This window comes from Carassius carassius, chromosome 1 (assembly GCF_963082965.1).
Source record: "Carassius carassius chromosome 1, fCarCar2.1, whole genome shotgun sequence".
NCBI lineage: Eukaryota > Metazoa > Chordata > Actinopteri > Cypriniformes > Cyprinidae > Carassius > Carassius carassius.
The window spans coordinates 42,541,903-42,565,161 of NC_081755.1; the positions used below are offsets into that span (position 1 = coordinate 42,541,903).

A 23,259-nucleotide genomic window follows, 5' to 3' on the forward strand; every position below is an offset into this window, starting at 1 on the left:
TCCGCTTCATAACCACACTGTGCTGGAAGGTAAAATATCAGCTTGGGCGAATACAGACAAATTGCAAGTGTGACCTCTAACAAGAAATATTCCACTGAGCCACATCATCTCATTTTCAGTTATGAAGCTGAGCCGTCTTAAGGCTGAATTCTTAATATCACTCCTGGGGTTAAAGGCAGGAGCTTGTTAAAGTGGACATATCATGGAAAATATTGCTCTTTTGAAATATATGAGTTTGATGTACTATGTAGACATACGCTGACATTCAAAATGCAAAGCTTCTTTCCAACTCCACACACATCTTTAATGGAAAATAGGCAAAAAAATAAATAAAATAAATGGGATAGTATTGCCTTGACAACTATGAGTGTGTGTGAACATACAGTACGACTGCCCACGTTCACATATCACTGCCTATTCAGTATTCAGTACTTGGCCTGGCTTGACAAACAACAGAATGAACGATGTCACTAAGCAGAGATTAGCCAGTCATAATAGAGGTAATTTGCATAGAGGTCTTAAAGCTACATGAGCAACAACAAGCGGTTTATTTCAAAGGGTCAGAGAGCGACTGGTGGTGCAAGAAACCTAACATAATGGGATTATAGAATATGACGTAGTGTAGAAAAGTCTTCAATTGCATCTGCTCATGATTTGATTTATGAGACTTATTCTGAGTGTGAAGAATAGTGCTGTTGTGTCTAATATTTCCCAATATTAGTCGTGTTTTGGTTAAAATCAGCATTTCTTTTAGCAAATATTTTAAGAAGTGAACAAGTCGTTCTAGTTCACTTGCATGCAATATTTTATGTCTTCCTTTTGAAGGGATTGCAAATGCTTTGGTGGTTTTGTTTGACTGTTATTACTAATACTCACCTCCTATTCAGTCAATACATTCTCTGTAAATATCAAAGGTCGTAGAAACTGAGGTGTATCTTTAATTTAGCCAAGGGATTGTGATTTAAATAATTACCTTATAATTAATTAGTCTGTCCATTTTCATCATTTTACATCATTCAAGTTGGTTTTTGGGAACATGAGAGGTAGACATTATCACAATGACAGGGTAATTAGCCAATCACAGCAATGTAGAGGCAATGCTTCTTTTTATATGTAGACTTTTTATATGTATCTTGTCGTTTCCACTCACATTAAACACCATGCTCTAGGAGCTCAGTAGAAAAGATCTACTTTCTGTCACAGTTAAACAGTATTACTTTAGAAAACTGAGTGCTTTACACACTATTTGATCTCAAATTTTGTTATATTGCTCATATTTTAATGCTCTTATACATACTTTCTCATTTTGAGGAATCACAGCCTCCTTTTGCCTTCTCCGAGGAAACACCCTGCCTCAGGTGTACTGATGTAACCTTCATTCAGCCACTGAATAAATCATTGAAGGAATGCAAAAAAAAAAAAAAAACCTTTTTAAGTTAAATGATTTAAACTAGTCTCTCAGGGGAATCAAAATACCCATCACTAAACCAAAGATAGGAAACATTTTAAATGAATCAGGTGAGCTATTTTTTATTTATTATTTTTTTAATATATTTTTTAATCATTAAACAGTATAGGCTTCATGCATATAATCAAAAACCGTTAACTCAACAGATATGTCTCTTCTCCGAGCACTCACACAGAAGCACATGGGAGCATTTGAAAGCAGATCCATCCATGTGCAGACATATTAAGGATCCGCTGATATACATGGCTTATAAACGTTCCTGTGTGATTCTGAGTGAGTGCTTGGTTAAGAGTGTGAAGTGATGATAATTGTAGCCAATCACATACATTATCTGTTGAGCATGTGAACACAGTGGCCAATTAGCAGTGTTTAAGAATCTGCTCAACAGCACTCGAATGTTAGCGGGAAGTGGATGTTTTTAAAATTTCAGTAACGAAGTCGATACTTTTGACAACACTATTTATTTGAAAAAAATACAGATGAGCAAATTTTCCTTTTAGTGTGAACTGACCATTAAGGTTTTAGGTTCAGGCAACTCAATTATGTAATTAATGTACACTGAGATGGTGACAGATTGCTATCTTAAACTGCTTTTATGTGACTAACCACATGATTACGAGCACAGACTAGGGCTGGACGATATATCTATATCGATATGATCATGCACATCTAATCAGTAAATCTGGATCTGTGATTACAGCTAAATCACCATCACCTGCTTTTAAATGGAGCGGCATTTAATAGACAGAGCTGTAGATCACTGACAAGCCACGCAATAGGCGTTCATTATTGAAGGCGATTCATCTGGGATAATGAACGCGATATTGCGTAGCTTGTCAGTGATCTACGGCTCTGTCTATTAAATGCTGCTCCATTTCAAAGCAGGTGATGGTGATTTAGCGGTAATCACGGAATCAGATTTACTGATTAGATGCGCATGATCATATCGTTAGATATATTGCCCAGCCTTAGCACAGACCCCTCTATTTATCAACTTTTAATATGCCATTTCATACAGAGTATACAAGTCACATATACTCACACAAACAAACTACGTCCTTCCTTCTATATCCTGTCTAACTTTGCAGTGGTTGGGTCTATATCCTCTCCTGTCCAGAATGCAATTGGCTTTTGGCACTTGACGTGATAGGCAGACCAAATGCATGTCAAATATCCCAGGAGGAAACTCCTCCCTCTGAAAATAAACAGTGTAAATTTTGTCTCTGTAAAGATCCATGCTGATACAGACCCCCGGCTTTGATCTTGTTTCTGGTAACAGTCCCCTCTGGCCTCCTGTGTTACAGGCTGTGGGAGACACTTTAAGTGTCCTCTTAAACATATGCTCCTGTCATCTTACTGGTTCTGGGGCTCATCCTCTGTCCGAGACATAGCAGCAGGGGAATGACTACCTGTCGGGCTCAAATGGCTCTTTGAAGCAGAGTCGGTAGACAAGTGTAGCCACCCAGTGTGTAGGATGGCTTCACTTGGATGGATATGTCTGCCTGCTGGACTCCTCCGGGTATCAGTCTCTTGCAACCTTAGGGCATCTACACACCTTTAGTTTCCAGATACAGAGGAAGAATGCAAGTGTTTATCATATAACCAAAATCATGAGAAATTCTAATTCAAAATAAATATGAATGAAAACGGACCCTAAATGCTTTCTTTTGCATGTTCACGACTCATCTATGCTGGAGAACAGTATATACTGTATATACACTGATCAGTCATATTATCAAATCCACTGACAGGTGAAGTCAGTAATATTTATTATATCATTACAATGGCATCTGTCAAAGGCTGGGATATAATAGGCAGCATGTGAACAGTCAGTCCTTGAATTTCACATGTTGGAAAGAGGAAAATGGGTAACTGCGAAGATCTGAGGGACTGAGGCTATACAAATGGATTAGAGAATCTTCAAAATGGCAAGTCTTGTGGGGTGTATGCATTGGTTAGAACCTACCAAAAATGGTGCAAGGGAGGACAACTAATGCTCATTAATGTGTGTGGGGAGCAAAGGCAAGCCCATCTTGTCCATTCACACAGAAAGAGCTACTGTAGCTTAAATTGCTGAAAAATGTAATAATGGCCATGAAAGAAGGAGTCAAAACATACATTTAGCTGAGTGCCCATGATGATCCCCTGTCTACCACAAAAAGTGCCTACAATAGGCATGTGAGTATCAGAACTGGACCACAGAGCAATGGGAGAAAATTGCCAGGTCTAATGACCGGATCAGTGGATGGCCTGGTGGGTGTGCATTGTATATATGCAGGAATATGACAAAGAGTTTAAGGTGTTGCTTTGGCCTCCCCAGGTCTCAATCCAATTGAGCACCTATGGGTAACAATTGATCTATCTAATCCTATCCATGAAGACCCCACCTCGTAACTTGAAGGATCTTGATGCCAGATATCACATTTCAGAGGTCTTGTGTAGTCCATGCCTCGACACATCAACATGGCAACAAGAGAGGAACATACACTATATTAGGTGATTTTAATATTGTTGCTGATTTCTTTTAGGCTCCAGCATAGCTTTCTCTAGTGTGAAAACATTCTTACGCTGCCTCGCTGCTAAGAGCTGAACCCACAGCTGCTCTGCTCTCTGTATCATGTTGTGTGTAGTTCTGCGGAGGATATATCGGCCTGAAGAAAAATAATGGTGTAGGAATACCAGTAAACATAAATTTCTTTGTGTCCGTACTTCATAGCGTTCGTAACCCTTCGCTGGGAGTTTGATTGAAAAACGTGAAAAGATGTTCAGTTCACATTCTGCTTCAACTAAGCACACTACAGTGGTCTGTCACAACACATTAAACCACCCAAATTTTCAATCTGTATTTATTGTTTGAATTTCTTAAAAAAAAAGACTACATTTGAAAGTTGAGACTTTGTTTCGTAACTGAAGTAACCTGCTCTGTCTTGTCAAGCAAATAAATAAATAAAATTACTTCATTTTTTCCTCACAGTCTCTCTATATTATATTCTTTGGCTGCATGTAGAGCATCCTTAAGAAAGAGGTGGTCCACTTCTGTGTGTAATGCCCCAGATAACTGTCCTCATATCCCACTATATGAGACTTTTAGAGACTGGTTGGATTTAATATTCAGTCATTAACGCACAAATGTAACCTTTCTATCTTGCCTAAGTACATTATTAGTATATTGTCATTTTGCTGCTCTTTAAAAGGATGCCTAAAGCTTGAGGAAAAACTAGTCCTTTCCACAAATGCAGAACACTTGCTACATCATTTACAGCATACTTTGTTTTGAAGCATTAATCAATCCAGCGTTTGAAACTTCTTGTTATTGCTATAGCTATTAAAGGTTTACTCCACCCCAAAATGAAAATTTTGTCATTAATCACTTACCCCAATGTCGTTCCAAACCGTAAAAGCTTTGCTCGTCTTCGGAACAGAATAGACTGCCAAGTAATTTACACTGTCAAGGTCCAGAAAAGTATGAAAGACATCGTCAGAATAGACCATCTGTCATAAGTGGTTCAACCGTAACGTTATGAAGCGACGAGAATACTTTTTGTACACGAAGAAAACAAAAATAATGACTTTATTCAACAATTTTTCTCTGTGTCTCTCTGCATCACCGTAGCACCATTTTGGAGAATATGAGCTGAACGCAAACTGCATACGCATACACTACACAAGAATACGTTTTCTATGTGTATTTATGCTTTTCTTTGAATGAAAACAGTGCATCCGTTCAGTACGGCTGACACAGAAGATCATACGCTGCTTGCGTTCAGTGGATATTCTCCAAAATGGCGCTGCGATGTAGAGAGACACAGAGGAGAGGAATTGTTGAATAAAGTCATTATTTTTGTTTTCTTCGTGTACAAAAAGTATTCTCTTCGCTTCATATCATTACGGTTGAACCACTTATGACAGATGGTCTATTCTGACGACGGCTTTCATACTTTTCTGGACCTTGACAGTGTAAATTACTTGGCAGTCTATGGGACAGTCACAAGCCTCCCGGTTTTCACCCAAAATATGTTAAATTGTGTTCCGAAGAACAAAGCTTTTATGGGTTTGGAACGACATGGGGGTAAGTGAATGATGACAAAAGTTTCATTTTGGTGTGGAGTATCCCTTTAAATATGTTTGATGAACTGTTATTTATCATAAAATTCACCTTAATATTAGAGATGCATCTAAATGATTTTTTTAGAAACCAAAAATACATATTTGGTAATTAAATTTAGGTAATTTGGCTAGTACAGTTAGCACAGTGGCAGAAACGAACTATTCTAGCACCACGAGAAAGTGCATCCACACAGCTGATACGATAACCTGTTGTAGTTTATCCACGTTGTGTGCATGAAATTATGTATAACCAACATATTATGTATAAGCTCAACTTATTATGATTTTTTATACCATTGTTGCACTGAAATAATGGGCAATATAAGTTTATTAATAACTAGTACAAACCAGCATTTAGTCTTATGCAAAATTTACTAGGAATGCACAATATATCGGCCAACATATCGGTTTAAAGGTTTTTAATTATAAAGAATTATCGGTTATTGTAATCAGCCAAATTTTTCATATTGGTGCATTTAATATGAAATGGTATTTAGTTTAATGCAGGGTTAAAAAAAAATTCAAACCTCAAATGAAGTAATCATAGAATTAAAATAATATTTAGTTTGATCACCTCTTTCACTGACCAATTGAAAAAATCCCTTAATTTTGTAAGAGTCTCAGGCCGTATTTTGTACCCCTATTCTTGGAAAGTGCCAACTGTTGTAGGCCTGATGAAAGGCTTGAAATAAGATGGAGGAAGAAGTGGAGCCAAGGAACAGATGGCAAAAACAATCCCTCCACCACAGGGCTGTTGGCATCAGATAAGAGCCCATATAGCAGCACTATTCTTCTCTGCAGTGATAAAGTCTCATTCTGTCTTTAAATAAGCAGTAGAATGGCTATTATGCGGATCGGTCCGGCAGTGGTGTGGCTCTGCTCGAGTCACAATTGCAGGAAGAGGTTTTGCAGACAGGACAGGAAGTGGGTAGGAGAAAGGGCGTGAGTCTGTGTGGCTGCTGTCTTGACTGTTCTGAGGTCTGTGATTAGGGCCGTCTGCACACATATTGTTCCTGCGGTCCCCACTGTGTCAGGCACCAGTCCGCTTATACAGGAAGGGCCGTGTGCACAGACCGAGTTTGGAATTCTTTGGCTGCGATTGGACAGTGCTCATAATAGACCTGAATGGCAGGGATTTCTTTCACTCGTTTTTCCAGGTATTAGAGGGACGTGTATGAAAGATAGGACACATTTAGAGGACTCCTCAGCTCCTAAAACTTGTACCCTTCTTGCCTGAACATGTCATGCATAAATATAAAATAATAATAATAATAATAATAATAATAAAAAAACACATTGTAAAAGGCAGCACTGTCTTCACAGCCAGTGGTGAACAGTATCTTTTTCAGTATTACACAAGCCAAAAATAGAGATAACACCAAATAAGAAACACCACAGCAGGTGTAGATTTAAAAGTATGCTAATTCTTCTACCTACATTGTCTGATTCTTCTTCTTAACACCTTTTGTTATCTACGTTTTGTTAATCCATGTTGCCAGATTATGTGTTGTTTGTGTATGTCAACATGTTGGAGAATTTGTTTTATATATTTTTTGGGGGGGATTTTTGCAAATAGTTTTCTTTTGAGAAAAAACAACATGAAAATATACTTAATTTTTGTTCATTTGATTTAGTTGAGCTAGTTTGATATCAGCTGGATTTAGGTTTTTATAATAGATGTATGCCAACAATTAGTGTAATTGATTTATTTAATCTTCCAAACATTTATTTGATTAGTAAATAAATTGGATATAAATAAAAAAAATGATTTTTTTAATATCCAGTAAACTTGATGCTCGGCATATTTTATACATAATTCCTATTTTGATGTATAAATTGAGATTTATACATCATATGAAAGTTGAATAAAATAATACAAATCTGGAATCTGAGGGTGCAAAAAAATCTAAATACTGAGAAAATCGCCTTCCAAAGTTGTCCAAATTTCTTAGCAATGCATATTACTAATCAAAAATTAAGTTTTGATATATTCACAGTAGGAAGTTTACAAAATATCTTAATGGAACATGATCCTAATGATTTTTTAATAGGAAATAGGAACGCAACTAAACGAGACAAAATAACGTCATAAGAGACATTTTAGCATAGTTTTATTTTGTAAACCACATTTAGTCTTGTTTTTATTCGTCAACAATATTGCATTATAAATTAAATTATAGTCATAGTCACATGACCAGCATTTACGTTGTGTCACGTGATAAAGGTTCGTTGGCGACGATATTTAGTCATAATTTTCATTGACGTAAGCAACTCTAGTTTCAATAAGATTGTGTTGTTTTCAACTCGTGGCTGAAACACTTGTCAATGTTCTGGATATGAGCCTGCATGAGTCTCAGGCAGACCTTAGGTTTTCACATTCAAGCAGACAGGACTGTGCAGACCTCTAGTGTCAGTCAAAGGTTTTAGGGTTTGACTGGTTATCATGGGCAGTTAGTGACAGCTACACTTTTCGGCAGCAAAAAGCATCTATATCCAATGGAAGCTCTTCACAAATTTCCCTTTACTTTCTTGTGATGACTTCAGCAAATCAGCACTGTCATGACATAATTTCCCTCCGGGAATGAATAAGAAATTATGGGGCAGATTTACTAAACAGGGCAAATTAGCGTTAGATCGCAATTCCATAAAAGTGCCAATGGGAGAGCAAAATTCTGCAGGTGATTTACTGACAATGCACACATTAAAGAACAGATGCAGGCTGATCATTTACATAATGACCAGTTCAGTCTACTAAGCATAGAGAAAATTACCACCTGCTTTTAGACCTGCTATTTTGGGCATTAAATAATATTGCAAATACCAGTTAATTGACGAGCGCAAATCTTAGTAAATCGTGTTGCGTGATTCATTTCAATACTCTCCTCCCATAAATATACTGATAAATAGGCGAGCTCCTACAAATGTATATTCAATAATGTGAGACGCAAAAATAACTGTGTCCACGTTTTTTCAATGCTAATTTCCAAATGCTTGTCTTTAGTAAATCCTGACAGTATAGTTTTTTTAACGCCAAATGAGGGTTTGCGCTGGTGAACGCCCTATGAATGCCAAACATCTTGTAAACTTAATGGAAGATTAGAATTGTTAAATGTCTTCAGCCCACTTTAGGCTGAAATTATCTGTATGTTTAGCTCCTAAATAATTTCACTGAAAATTCAACTGAGGATTGGGAAATATCTGTGCAGTGCAGCCTTGCAACTACCGTAATAAAAAGAAACATCTCTTCAGGATGTTCGCAGAGTAATTGCCATCTTTGAGAGTTGTCCTGCAGCCCGTGAGTCATGTTGAAGAGTGGCTGGAGGAGAGCTTTGGTGGCCTCATCTCTAGGCTCTGAAGTCCCCGGTCAGTGCCTCATCTCTGGCCCGGCTCCAGCAGGCCTGTCTCACTGAGCACTGGGTCATTCACATGCATCATCTGTTCTCTTCTGCTAGGCCGCTTGTTTGTATTTGCCTATGCCTTGGGAAATTTGCAGTGTAGGAGAGCAGTTCAGCTCGAAGCATCTGTTGTAGGCAGCCTGGGTTGTGTTTCATTTATTTATTTATTTATTTTTTTTCAATCGACCTGAAACAGGAGAGTACTGCTGCTCAAAAACAGGAGAGGGAGAATTTCATAACACTGATTTTGTTTTAGAGTCTGTGCATTAAAGTCATTTTATGGCAACAAAACACTGCTGTTTAATAATGAGTGAGTTAACTGTAGACTGTTGATGATTGGTATGCGCTGTAGCATCTTGTCTCATTAATGCCATATGTCTGCTCAAATATTATCTAGTTTAAATGGCTAATCACAATAGAGTTGGAACTGTACATTATATATTTATTAGTTTTCTTGCAAGGGTTCGGTTACGTCAGTAGAAGAAACATCGACATTGCAGAGACTTTCAATGAAAGATTATGAAATCAAACACTTTGTCTATATAATAATGTGCACTGATGAGTCATACACAATAAGAGTAGGGACATTTCTATGGCAAGTCAATAGGGTCTGTTTCATGTTGTCTTCAAAGTGAGCAGACTGAGTGATGAGTCACCAACAGAAGGAAAACCAGCATACTGATTTTAGTAAGGGCAAAAATTTAATCAAAAACTGTTGTTTGGATGATAGTCTTTTAATTATTAAGTGCTGCTAAAATGTGCAAAATGGGAGTGAAGGGAAAATCTCAAGGCTTTGGTTTAGACTTTCAAAAGTCACGCATGACCTTTTTTAACCTTTAGAGACCCTATGCGGTGAAGCTGAATGAAAGATAAAAGACAGAAAGAAAGAAAGAAAGAAAGAAAGAAAGAAATATTCTAAATATGGCTTAAACCTACAGCAGTTTATCTATTTAATTAATAAAAAATATAATTTAAAATGTTGATATAATTAATTTAGGATTAAATTAAGTGGTCTTCCAAATAAATATTGGATGAATGGTCAAACAAAATGAACTTCTGTAAATATGATTTTTCTCACTGTTGCAGAAATACAATATTATGTTGCAGATCAATTTGACACATTTTGGTTTTTGTGTTGTTGGAAATACTGGTTAACCAATGGTGCTTTTCTTGAAATCTTGTGACTTCATGAAAATGCATGAAAAAGTGTTGTGTCTGTGTTATGTAATGTGTGTACAAAATTTATATTATGAGCATCATGTTTGTGTTTCAATATGCCCACACATTTCATCATTAAAGATAACGACACATATTATAGTTATTTTATGTCAGATTTACATTTAAACATTTGCAGATGCCTTAATCTGCTGTACTACACTGAAGGCATACATTTTTATTAGTTTATGCATGTCTGTGATGCTCCTGAAGTGCTTTTCCACAACTTTCATATTTAAAATGTTGAATGTTTTCACATTGTAAATTCTTGCAAATTACATCATTGTTCTAAAATTGTCTCTTTAAAAAAAAATAAAAAATGCATGCTGCTGTCTCTGTATTAGATATAAAACCTCTTTCTACATCAAGACCCTCTTTCACACTTTAACAAGTCACACTCATCGTGGATGGGAAGGAGATGTGCTGGTGTCTATTTTCATTCGCATTTGGCATTTGCTGCCATGGCAACCTGCTCTTCTGTATGTATGTGAGCACCATATGGGTCATGCTGCTTATCTGAGGCTCAGCAGAAACAGAACCTGCTCTGCATCCTCGCTGTGATTTATTATGAATATGTAATGGCCAGAGTTCAATATGGTGCATTCATAGGGGATTGTGAAAGTCGTTTTTATTGATTTTCATAGCTCATGAATGTACGTGAGCTGGAGGAGGTGGAGTCGACCCTTCACTCATTTGTGAAAAGTTCCTTTCCCCAGTCTGAAATGCTCAAAGTAGTGACTCTCATTAGGTACTGTTGAGTTGTTATTCTTATGATATTCTCAGTATTCAGGCAAGATTCATTTAATGGTCTAGTATCAAATAACAAAATGTTAATAAAGGAAAAACCAGTTATAATCTTCTTTTAGTAAGTGGTGCTGCAGAGCCAGTGGTATGGTGTACATTTTAGGACATCCTCAGACCTCAGTCATTAAATGAAAAGGCGTCATGCCTCAGACTAAAAGGCTTCAGTCATCGGACAAAACAGCATCGCGCCTCCGACTGAAAAGCTTCAGGTCTCAGGAAAAACGACGTCAGGTGTCAGGTCTCATACAATCAATATTAGGCATCAGATGAAACGGACTCAGGCAAAAAGTCATCAGACGAAACGGACTCAGGCAAAAAGTCATCAGACGAAACGGACTCAGACAAAAAGTCATCAGACGAAACGGACTCAGGCAAAAAGTCATCAGACGAAACAGACTCAGGCAAAAAGTCATCAGAAGAAAACGGACTCAGACAAAAAGTCATCAGACGAAACGGACTCAGGCAAAAAGTCATCAGACGAAACGGACTCAGACAAAAAGTCATCAGACGAAACGGACTCAGACAAAAAGTCATCAGACGAAACGGACTCAGGCAAAAAGTCATCAGACGAAACGGACTCAGACAAAAAGTCATCAGACGAAACGGACTCAGACAAAAAGTCATCAGACGAAACGGACTCAGACAAAAAGTCATCAGACAAAACGGACTCAGACAAAAAGTCATCAGACGAAACGGACTCAGACAAAAAGTCATCAGACGAAACGGACTCAGACAAAAAGTCATCAGACGAAACAGACTCAGGCAAAAAGTCATCAGACGAAACGGACTCAGACAAAAAGTCATCAGACGAAACGGACTCAGACAAAAAGTCATCAGACGAAACGGACTCAGACAAAAAGTCATCAGACGAAACAGACTCAGGCAAAAAGTCATCAGACGAAACGGACTCAGACAAAAAGTCATCAGACGAAACGGACTCAGGCAAAAAGTCATCAGACGAAACGGACTCGGACAAAAAGTCATCTGACGAAACGGACTCAGACAAAAAGTCATCAGACGAAACGGACTCAGGTGGAATATAGCGTTGCCCCGCCCCATGTAACATCACACGCACGCCGTTCACAGGAAGTGGTATATCATGGTTGATTGATGGCAAAAGGAGGTAAGCAGCGTCTGATATTTTATATTTTAACAGTTTTATTCAAATGTTACACTAATTAAGTTATATAGGGAAGAGAACATGCTTTTCGAGAGTCTTGTGTGCACATTTAAAAAGTTAGTTAGCCATATTGCAACTAGCGAGCTTTTATTTTGGACAAGTGGTAAAAATACCCTTACGAAAAATAACCATGGTTTTACTATCAAAAAACAAAACAAAACAAAAAACAAATGGTCGATATAGTTAAATCATGGTATCCACAGATTAACAATGGTTTTGCTACTAACCATAGTTTAACCATGGTGTTTGTAGTAAAACTGTGGTTATACAAATTGTACGTTAATCATTATACTAAAAAAACATGTTACTACACTTTTACTATAATAAAACCATGGTCACTTTACGTCTGGGTAAAGCGAATTCTTTCAAGCTATTAGATTGAAATCTTGGTCTAATTATAACATACCTGTATGAGTCTAACACTAGTTGTTGAATTAAATGATTTTGTAAAAACAATGGTTCTGTCTTATAATTAAATATATATTTGTTTGTTTCAGTCAATCAAGCATATCTTGACCATGCTGAGCAGGACCATTACCTGGATCCAGTACCCATTTAGATGTCCAGGCAACAAATAAGCTCCTCCATGCCAGTAATTACCTTTTGTTCAATCCAAACCTGCATGTCATCCTGGACTGTACAGAAATCTGCTGTGAAAGCCCTACATCACTGAAGCTCCACTCTGAAGTTATAAGTGCACTACCACATTCAAAGGTCTGGTAGGCATAGCTCTGTGTGGTGCAGTGGAGATGTGGTTATGGCAGACAAGGGGTTCACTATTGAAGATATGCTCTCCAGTGTTGGTGCTAGACGGATCATTCCATCTTTCAAATGTGCCAAGCAGTTCAGCAAACAGGACTGTGAAAAAACACAGGCCACTGCACGCCTCAGACTTCTGGTGGAAAGGGTGATTAGAAGGGTCAAGGAAATACACATCTGGGATTCTGTTGTGCCACTCACCTTGTCAGGAAGAATTAATCAGATCTGGCATAATTGCTGTTTTATGGTTTATTATCAGGGACCAATGTTTCTTGAGCAGTGAATGTATATTAGTATATTAGATTTTTAAGAATGACGGTGATTATAACGATAGTAGTGTTACATTGTTAACATTTGATAGTAGTTTTTTATTTATTAATTTTTTTTTTTTTACCTTTTCAGTTAGTTGCAGTGCAGACCTTTAATACCTACCATCATTAAATGTGTTTTTACTTTTTTTTTATTGTAATGTAAAATTTTATATTTAGTATAATGAAATTATTTAAATAAAATGTCCCTGAAAATAATTTGACAGAGACAATGAAATAGTTGACAATGAAAAGTATTTTTATATTAACTCATGAAAAAATCTTATTTGTTATATCATACAATGTATCAAATGTAAATATACACAACTAGTAAAAGAATATGCATATCATATACATTACAGAAGATTTAATACAAAACAAAGTATTCACCTCGGTATGTACATATTTCTAATTAATAGCAAGTACAATATATATTTATTGTTATAATTTGTGATGTATCTAAGATGTATCTAATAAACCTTTCCTTAAATTCTGTCGGGAGATTGCATCCTATTTCCATAGCTTCAGTTTTAGCTGAGTTTAATTTATTGCCCGAGACGGCCCCATATCTTCCAGTTTCCTCCAGAATCGCCGGTAATGATTTATATATGTCAGTTAAGAATATTATAACATCATCTGGATATAATGCAAGTTTATGTTCTTCATCTTGTATCTTAACTCCCTTACACATGCTTGACCTTATGCATTCTGCCAATGGCTCAATGCACAAGGCAAATATCTGTGGAGAGAGCGGGTCACCCTGTTTTACTCCTCTTTTTATCTGAAAAGGTTTTGATAGCGAACCAATGGCTTTCACTCTGGCTGCTGAGTCATTATACATTCCCATCATTAAATTAATATATTCCTTGTGAAAGCCAAATTTATTCAAAACTGCAAACAGAAAAGGCCAAGATACTCTGTCAGATGCTTTTTCAGCATCTAATGTAAGGACTATCATTTGTTGTTTTGTTTTTCTAATCAATGATATCGAGAGTTCAACGTACATTGTCACTTAGGAATCTATTTTTGACAAATCCTGTTTGGTCCAGATTTATAATTAAAGGTCAAATATCCGAGAGTTTATTTGCCATAATCAACGTAAATATTTTCTGATCAACATTAAAGAGTAAGATTAGCCTATACGATGAACATTGTTTTGGGTCTTTCCCTTCTTTAGCTATAACTGTTATAATTGCATTTTTCCAAGTATCTGTCCATTTTCCTGTTTGTAACACCTCGTTAAACACTCTATGTAAAACTGGTACTATAAAATATCTATAATCTTTATAGAATTCGTAGGTATAACCATCTTCTCCAGGGCATTTACCCAATTTTCCATTTTCAATAGCTTTTATTATTTCCGTTTGGGTTATATTTTTTACTAAATTTTCATTTTGAGCTTCAGTCACCGATACTAAGCTTATTTTATCTAAATAACTTGCAATTGTCTGCTTATCCAAATTATTTACTTCTGAATTATAAAGGTTTTCATAATAATTTCTGAAACAAGATAAAATTTCTTGTCCACCTCTCCTTGGTGTTGTATTATCCATATGTAATGATAAAAACTCCGTATTCTTCGGGAAGAAGGAGGCGGGAACCGGCAGACAATCAAAATGAAACTTTAATAATCAATATAAACACAAAACAGCGCATCAGCCCCTCACGGACGACTGATGCGCACAAATAAAAACCAAAACATAAATAAAGCCCAGGCCTGGTCCTCTCTCGGCCTTCACTGTCGTCGCTCCTGTTTTATATCCTTCCATCTCCTCCGTGGGACTCGAGACCGGTGGGTCGAACAGGTGTCGTTCATCTCCAATCACTCCACCGGCCTCGCCCCGTTCCCACGTCCCCGCCCCACTCGTCACACCATAATTATATAAATTGCAGTTTTTTCTTTGTTCTTTTTTATTTTGGAGGCCAGGTGGGCTTTAGGACTATTATCATAAAATAATTGGTTTAGCAAAATTATTTTTTTTTTACCAAATCCTCTGAATTAATACTCTTTAATTATTTTTTTTACATCATTCAGTTCTTTTTCTATTGTTTTATCTCTCCCTTTTAATTCTTGCAACTTTTGTATTTTGTTCTCTATTAACTTTTGTTTATTCTCTCTCAGTTTTTCCCTCCAAGATGAGTAGGGTATTATCTCTCCTCTTAGGGTTGCTTTAGCTGTTTCCCAGAATAATACCGGATTTATTTCACTATTATCATTTATCTCAAGAAATACTTTAATAACCTCAGTCATTTTTTCTTTAAACATTTGATCCATAAGTAATGAATTATTAAATCTCCAGAAACTTATTTTTGATGCCCTATTCAAATTTAGTTCAGTAACAACTGAGGAATGGTCTGCCAATAGAAAAGGAACAATCTCACAAGTAATCACCTTAGAGAGATCATGCTTTAACATAAAAAATAGTCCAATCTTGAAGATACTTTATGTGCATCAGAGTAAAAGGTGAAGGTTCTATCCTTTGGGTTGAGATAACGCCAAACATCTAATAGTCCCATTTCTAATTTTGCTTCCCTTAGTACTTTGGCTGATGGTTCTGATTTATGTTTTATTCTACTCGTAGTATCTATCTTTTGGTTCATCACTAAATTAAGGTCCCCTCCCATTATAGTTGATCCTTTGGCCTCAGACATTAACAAATAGAGGATTCTCTTCATAAGGGCAACCCCCTTTCCTGGTGGGTTATATACATTAATCAATGTTACTAAATGGCCATCTACTGTATTTCTCCCCTTAAGAAAACAAATCTCCCTTGTTTTTCCCTGATACACCTATCTTTAATGAATCTTAAATTATTTTTAAGGAGCACCGTTACCCCTCTTTTAGCTGATGTATATGAAGATGAGAAAATTTGTGTTCCAGCTAATCTCCCCAATTTCTCATGTTCCCCTTGACTCAAGTGTGTTTCCTGTAAGAAAATAATGTCCCCTAACTTTTTAAGTCTCTGTATTACATTCCTTCTCTTTATTTGATTATTAATACCATTTACATTAACGGTGACTATCTTGAGTGCTCCCATATTTATTTATTTTTTTCCAAATGATGAGACTTTGCTGTATTGTTAAAGTATTTAAAGCATATATAAAACATAATAAGAGTGCCCATAATATATATATATATATATTGATGTTGTAATTCTTGTAGCACTAATATAAAAATGTGATGATATATTTTGCAAAAAAAAAACTTTTTTGAAATACTGTACATTGATGGTTGTATTTTTTTGTCTTTTATCTCAGTATTCCTATCAATGTTGCTTAAGGTTTTATTTATGCATAATAGTGACCCTAGAATGCGATCAAACAGTTTAAAACAGCTGGGCTACGATAAATAAAAAATGTTATGACTGCAGAAATATGTTAACTCAGTACACACATTATCCCACCGGTCACAATTGTGACACAATTTTTTCACACACTTTTTCCCCCAAAATGCAAAAAATTATTATTTATTATTTTAAAGGGTTACTAATGACACATCATTTGGATATTTTCATGTCTGAAAATTGGGATTAAATGGGTTAAATTACTTGGTTGCTTTTTGTTGAGAAAACTAATGTGTTGTGTTATGTTAACTTTGTGTTAGTATTTCTCTTATGGACTGCCTTGCTTGTTTATTTTTCATCTATCTATCCTATCTATCCATCCATCCATCCAAATTGAAGTTTTGTTGACATTTGTGTCATAAAGTTGTTTGTGTTTTGAGCAACGTGAAGGTGCTCAGATGATGATTCTGATGAGTCCAGTATGAGTCAATTGGGCAAAGAAATGTATAAAGTACATACTCTATCGTTAATTGTCATGTTTGAGTCTTTTATGTTTACCAAGACTGCATTTGTTTGATCAAAAACTTTTTTCTTTTATTTTTAACTGACTTTGCAATCCAAATTATCACAATTTATGAGGCTGCTTTCCAAATCCATTCAAAAATCTGCAAAGCATGTGTTTTTGCATATAAGTGTCTTATATAACTTGTGTTTAATTCTACGGAAGGGATTTATAGACATTCCCTTGGTAGAGGTGATCTCATAATGTGTGTTTAGCAAAACTATCCAGCCTCTTGCTAGCGCAACACCTACAGTAAATGCCTCTTCTCTCTGATATTTCAGGGCAGAAAAAACTGAGGTACTGAGTGAAGACCTGCTGCAGGTGAGATGAAATCAGATCAGTGTTGTCTGTATACACATGCGGGATATATTTACCTACTGTTTTAATCTACTCTTATTTCTACTGCACTGCTCATATGCTTCACATGTGTTTATTTCGCATTCAGGTGGAGAAGCGTTTAGATCTGGTAAAGCAGGTCTCTCATAGCACACATAAGAAGCTGACCGCCTGTCTGCAGGGGCAACAAGGCACTGATTTAGACAAGAGATCCGTCAAATCTCCCTCGGTACATCAGCTCACACACCTCACACTCCTGTTTTCTGCACTGAAATTAATTACACTCATAACAGCTTGGTTATGGTTTTCCCTAAACAGAAAAAGTTGCCCCTGACGATACTTGCTCAATGTATGGTGGAGGGAGCGGCTGTGTTAGGAGACGACTCTCTTCTTGGGTGAGTTTGTCTTTGTATTTTGATGTCTAAACAGATTTTTCAAACTGTTTACCTTGGGCTGCATCATAATTTACTATCGAATGGGCATCGAAGGAGAATTATGCCTTTAAACCCACATTTCAAAAAGTATTTTTTCAGTGTTTGCCTTTGTTTTCCAGTACAATTGGTCCTAACTTACTTAAATTAAGATACATTTCCTTGTAAGTCTCATTTACTGGAAGGTATGGGGGGTGGGGAATCTGCTAGAAGTTGTTTTCACTTTGAATTAAGTTTATTTTCTTAGCCTACACCACAAATGCTTTTTCTTGTCTTAAGCGTAAATATCATTTTGACAAATTTTTCGGAACACAAGACTTATGACTTACATAATTTTTCTAAAAACTTTACTTTTTTTCGCCTTTGGCAGATATTTTTCTTGTCTTCCAGAATGTGATTTTGCATCTCAAGTAAATGTCTTAAAACTTAAAAAGGGAAAATGTAGGAAATTAACAGATGGGACGTCAGTGTACACTAAAAAAAAATGGCAATACAAATGGCTCCAGTTTGAGCTGAGGAAGTGATGCCAAAAAAGCTGTGATATGTTCAGATTCAGTGATATGACTTCATTCATTTCACACATACTGATGTAATATTTTAGCAAAAATATTGATTTGTATTATAATACCGTTTCAGACAGAAAAGGCAGACAAAAAGGTGACTCAATCATATCAATATTTGTGGTTGTTCCAATATTATTTTTTTATTTAATTATATAAATTTGTTCATCTTATATTTGCTAGGTTTATATTACTACTTTTATTTCAGCATTATTTTAAAAACAATTATTGGTTTAATTTAAGACAACTGTCAGACTGGACGATATCTACATAATATACATTTAATTGTTTTCTTTCACGTTCTTCCTGTCCATCAAGTATAACTATATCCCTTCTAGTTGAACTGTTTTTTTTTCAGCCAGGGGTTGTTGGGATCGTGTTAACCTGATAAACCCTATTCAGACTTCTTGTGGTCAGTGTTTGTTTTCTTAATGTCTCTTGCCATGCAACCTGCATTGGTTTGCACCAAATTAATTTGGATAGTTTCTACCAAGGGACAGATGAAGTAGCACCAAAAATACAGAGTTTGATTAGGTACACACCCTTTTACATCAACATCAAAATAAATGGGTAGTTATTGTTCACATTTGAGCTTTTGAGATCTTTTGTGACATTCAGTGAGAAGTTTGTGATTAGGAAGCAGCCCTGGTTTGGTTGACTGAATTGACTAACCTGTGATCTCCATCTGCAGTAAGATGCTGAAGCTTTGTGGTGAGACAGAGGAGAAGCTGGCCCAAGAGCTGCTCATCTTTGAGTGTCAGATTGAAAGAGATGTTGTGGAGCCCCTATATGTGCTGGCTGAGGTGATGAGTGTGTTTTTCCTGTCAAAGTTACATTGTTATACATATATTGCTTCCTTTTTCGTTCCTCATCTAACCATTTAGTAGGCCTCCCTGACATTAAATAATAGTTATAATAAGCTTCTTTTTTTTTCTTCTTCTTTTTTTTTATTGAGCATCATATTTGATAGATCAGGCTTCGATGTTGTAGTATGATACAGAATAATATGGAGCTTTAAATTGAGTAGGAAAAAACACCTGTTTTGTGCAGCTGCTGATATTTCTATAGCCAAAAGGAAAGATGAAAGCAATATAAATCAGTGTTATGTTGATCATTTAGAGGCCTTTGTTTATCAAATATGCATATTAAATATGATACAGTGATCTTTATAAGGTTAGAAGCTAATCCTTAAATGTTTAAAAAAAATTTGTGCGTGAAAGTTGTATTGCTTAATTCTTCTCATATGGACATGATTTGCTGTTTAGGTGGACATTCCGAACATTCAGAAACAGCGAAAACATTTAGCCAAACTCGTCCTGGACATGGATTCTGCGAGGACACGGTATGAACTATGAGCAATATTACTGTTGATGTCTGTCCTTGATTCTTCTGCATTGCCCACATTGTGCTCTGATGGCGTCATTGGTCCTCCTGACCTCTAGGTGGCAACAGTCATACAAATCTTCAAGTCACCCTAGTAATGTGCAGCAGGGCGGCGCTAAATCTGATTCCCTGAGAGAGGAAATGGAGGAGACGGCCAATCGGATGGAGATCTGCAGGGTGACGATTCCTCTCACTGTTTCTTTCGCATTTAATTAAAAACTTAAACAAATGTGAGGCAAAATTAGTCTGTTACTCTTACCTAATAATCTCCAACTTAAAATGTTCCTTTTTTAAGTAGGAAATTGAAATTTCTGTCTTCCTTTCTCTAGGACCAGTTATCAGCGGACATGTACAACTTTGTGGCCAAAGAAATAGACTATGCAAATTACTTTCAAACGGCAAGTACCTCTGTTCACTGAAGGTGAAGTGTGTAATTTTAGTTGGATTGGCTCACAACATGTGTGTCCCCTCTTATTGGTCTTGCTGTAGCTCATAGAGGTTCAGGCAGAGTATCACAGGAAGTCTTTGGAGATTCTGCAGAGTGTGCTGCCACAGATCAAAGCTCATCAGGGTAAGACTCCTCTTCCACTTTCATGTCTGAGTGTACAAGTTTGGTTAAGTGGTGGCTTTCAAGTGTGTGTCTGTGGGTCTGTCAAAAAACTTCTTTCCTTTGCTTTTTGGAGACTGCATTTTAGTGTCCATCGTGGTGTGTTTCAGAGGCCTGGATAGAGAAGCCATCGTATGGAAAGGCCCTAGAGGAACATCTAGCCATCAGTGGCAGGGAGATTGCGTTTCCTATCGAGGCGTGTGTCACCATGCTGCTCGAATGTGGCATGCAGGAAGAGGTGCGAGACTGCTGAGAAATAACACAGCATGGCTTATTTATATCTGGAAATGCAGTTTGTTTCTAGTTTCCGCTAAAATCTGTATTGTGTCTGGTAGGTATTGAAAAGTCCATTTTTAATTTTACGCAAAATGCGATATTCACCATGTTATTCTGTCATGTTTTCTCCCTTTCTTTCCAAACCGTGACAAACACCAGTCTCCCTTCTCTGCAGAATGCGATACATACACTCAACCAATCACAGCACACCATTCCACGCATTGTAAACAGTAACTGACAAGCTTGAATTGCCTTAAATTATGAACTTGATATTGCGTAGCTGCTCCATCTGAAAGCATGTGATGGAGATTTACTACTAATCACAGAACCAGCTTTACTGACGAGATGGGCATGACTATCACATGTGATTAATCGTGCAGCCCTAAAAAATATAATTTTGATGGTATTGATGAACCTGTGGTGGTTTCTGCGGTGGGGAAGAAACGTAAGCTATTAATAAGATTAGTATTGACCAAGTCGTATGTGGATCAACTCACTTTGTTGTGTATTTTTATAAGTTTAAATATGAAAAATAACTTATATATTGATTCAACAGATTTATTTCATTTTGGGAAAAAAGATCAGTTTTTATAATAAATCACAGAAAATTTAAATATAAGTATAGTGCATTGATATTAGTGTACTTACTACATAAAACTACTTGGACAATATATACTTCACTTAAATTAATTAAAGAGTATTTATTATTGAAAATATTTTTTTTGCTATATTGAGAAAATTAGCTGAGACCCCTTAGTAGGCCACAGCCTCCAGGTTAAGAACCACAGGTCTATTGCAAAAAACAAAAAAGTAAACCACGAGGGCCAAGGTTGCCATTTGGAACAAGGCTTGGGATTTTATGACCAAAAAGGTCTGACTTCAATCTTCCTGTCATTTTAGGGTTTATTTCGGGTGGCCCCCTCGGCTTCCAAGCTGAAGAAACTGAAGGCATCACTGGACTGCGGGGTCATGGATGTGCAGGAGTACTCGGCCGACCCACATGCCATCGCAGGTGAGCATTTGCCTCTCTCCTCTTAGCTTTTAAAATGTCCACTGATCTACCTGCAGTGTCCTTTTAATGGATCACAGCTACAAAATCTCAGACCCCATGGCAGCTGGCATTAAATTCTGTCCCAGGTTCATTTGATCCCATTACCCTAGGTCTGAAGCATGACCTAGTAGCCATCAGGTAGGGGGCCACAGCCGACAAGCGCTACATGCTGATTGTAGCTTTTGACAGCTCATTTGTCAGGCTTCCCTTTAGTATTTCAAGCAGAGAATATCACACCTCCAGTCATTTCCTATCACATGTGCTGTGCTTCCCTCTTTCACCGTGCCCCTGCCTCTCTCCTTCCCTCTGACCTCTTTCCTTCCTCATCTGCTTCCCTCAGGGGCCTTGAAGTCTTATCTTCGTGAACTTCCTGAACCTCTAATGACCTTTGAACTCTATGATGAATGGATTCAAGCTTCAAAGTAAGTATCGGTAGTCTATCCCCAACACACACTCCATTACCCACCACCATTTGCCATTTTCAGATTTCACCTTTGCTTAATTCCAAAACACACCCTTGATAGTAAATATACATTACAGAAACATCTATTATATGTGTGTTTTCATCTGGAAGATGCATTTTTAAAGTGTTTGCTCATTTGCTGTATGTTTAAGACATTACCTGTGCTAAAAACTGCTAAAATAGATCTCCTAGGATGACCAAGCTGGTGTTCAGCTGGTTTTAGCTGGAAAGACCAACTTGAAATGCTTAAGTGGTCCAAACCTTTCCAAAACTAGCCCGCTAAACCAGTTATGACCAGCTGAATGACACCAGAAGCCAGAGACATTAAATTTATAAATGGCTGCGCCCGCACTTACGGAAAAGATAAGGTGGATAGCATTTAAGACGATGAAAATGAACAGAATGTTGCTTTCTGAGATACCTTCTTACAATATCACATATACTATACAGGGGTGCGTTTCCCAAAACCATAGTTGCTAACCTGTTAGCAACTTAGTTGGTTGGCAATGGGAAATCGTTGAATTACAATATCTTATCCTAATATTTGTGTTTGTTTGTATGCTTATTAGAGTATTATGTTAGCTTAGCAACATGCGCTAATGCTAAACTCAGTTGGAATCACCTTTAGGAAAATTAACCATGGTTTTATTATAGTAAAAGTTTAGTTATCGTGGCTTTTTGGTTTTACTACAACTACCATGGTTAAACTATGTAGCAAAACCATGGTTAATTTGCAGTTACCATGGTTTAACTAGGTTTTTGCTTGTTTTTTTTTAATAAAACCATGGTTAATTTTCATAAAGGCAAATATGAGTTCGATTCCAAATCTCTTACACAAAAAGATTAATAACGTTCAAGTGTATTTTCCAATAATCCTTTTGAAGTAAATATACTAATGTCAATGTATTAGTAGTAACTCACTTTTTGATTTTTACACTCAAGTGTGATAGTTTTTTTAAACTGAATTGTATGTAAGTGAACTTTACACAAAATTTAAATCTATTTCTGTGTTTGTTAATAGCATTGTGGAGAAAAATAAAGATCAAGTTTATTTATATTCTTTATACTAT

The 23,259-nt window shown here is 36.6% G+C and overlaps 2 protein-coding genes across 2 annotated transcripts in view; both read left to right on the forward strand.

The window, feature by feature from the left end:
* Positions 1 to 23,259, forward strand: part of LOC132123988 (ATP synthase subunit d, mitochondrial-like) — a 154,625-nt gene that overhangs the window by 72,754 nt on the left and 58,612 nt on the right. The window lies entirely within an intron of this gene.
* Positions 1 to 23,259, forward strand: part of LOC132151610 (rho GTPase-activating protein 44-like) — a 57,459-nt gene that overhangs the window by 13,592 nt on the left and 20,608 nt on the right. The window contains exons 2-12 of the mRNA XM_059559828.1: positions 17,364 to 17,403; positions 17,528 to 17,647; positions 17,737 to 17,813; positions 19,101 to 19,212; positions 19,675 to 19,751; positions 19,852 to 19,969; positions 20,122 to 20,190; positions 20,282 to 20,363; positions 20,510 to 20,637; positions 21,576 to 21,687; positions 22,067 to 22,148. Of these exons, the coding sequence (XP_059415811.1) occupies positions 17,364 to 17,403; positions 17,528 to 17,647; positions 17,737 to 17,813; positions 19,101 to 19,212; positions 19,675 to 19,751; positions 19,852 to 19,969; positions 20,122 to 20,190; positions 20,282 to 20,363; positions 20,510 to 20,637; positions 21,576 to 21,687; positions 22,067 to 22,148 (1,017 nt within the window). The remainder of the gene's footprint in view (positions 1 to 17,363; positions 17,404 to 17,527; positions 17,648 to 17,736; positions 17,814 to 19,100; positions 19,213 to 19,674; positions 19,752 to 19,851; positions 19,970 to 20,121; positions 20,191 to 20,281; positions 20,364 to 20,509; positions 20,638 to 21,575; positions 21,688 to 22,066; positions 22,149 to 23,259) is intronic.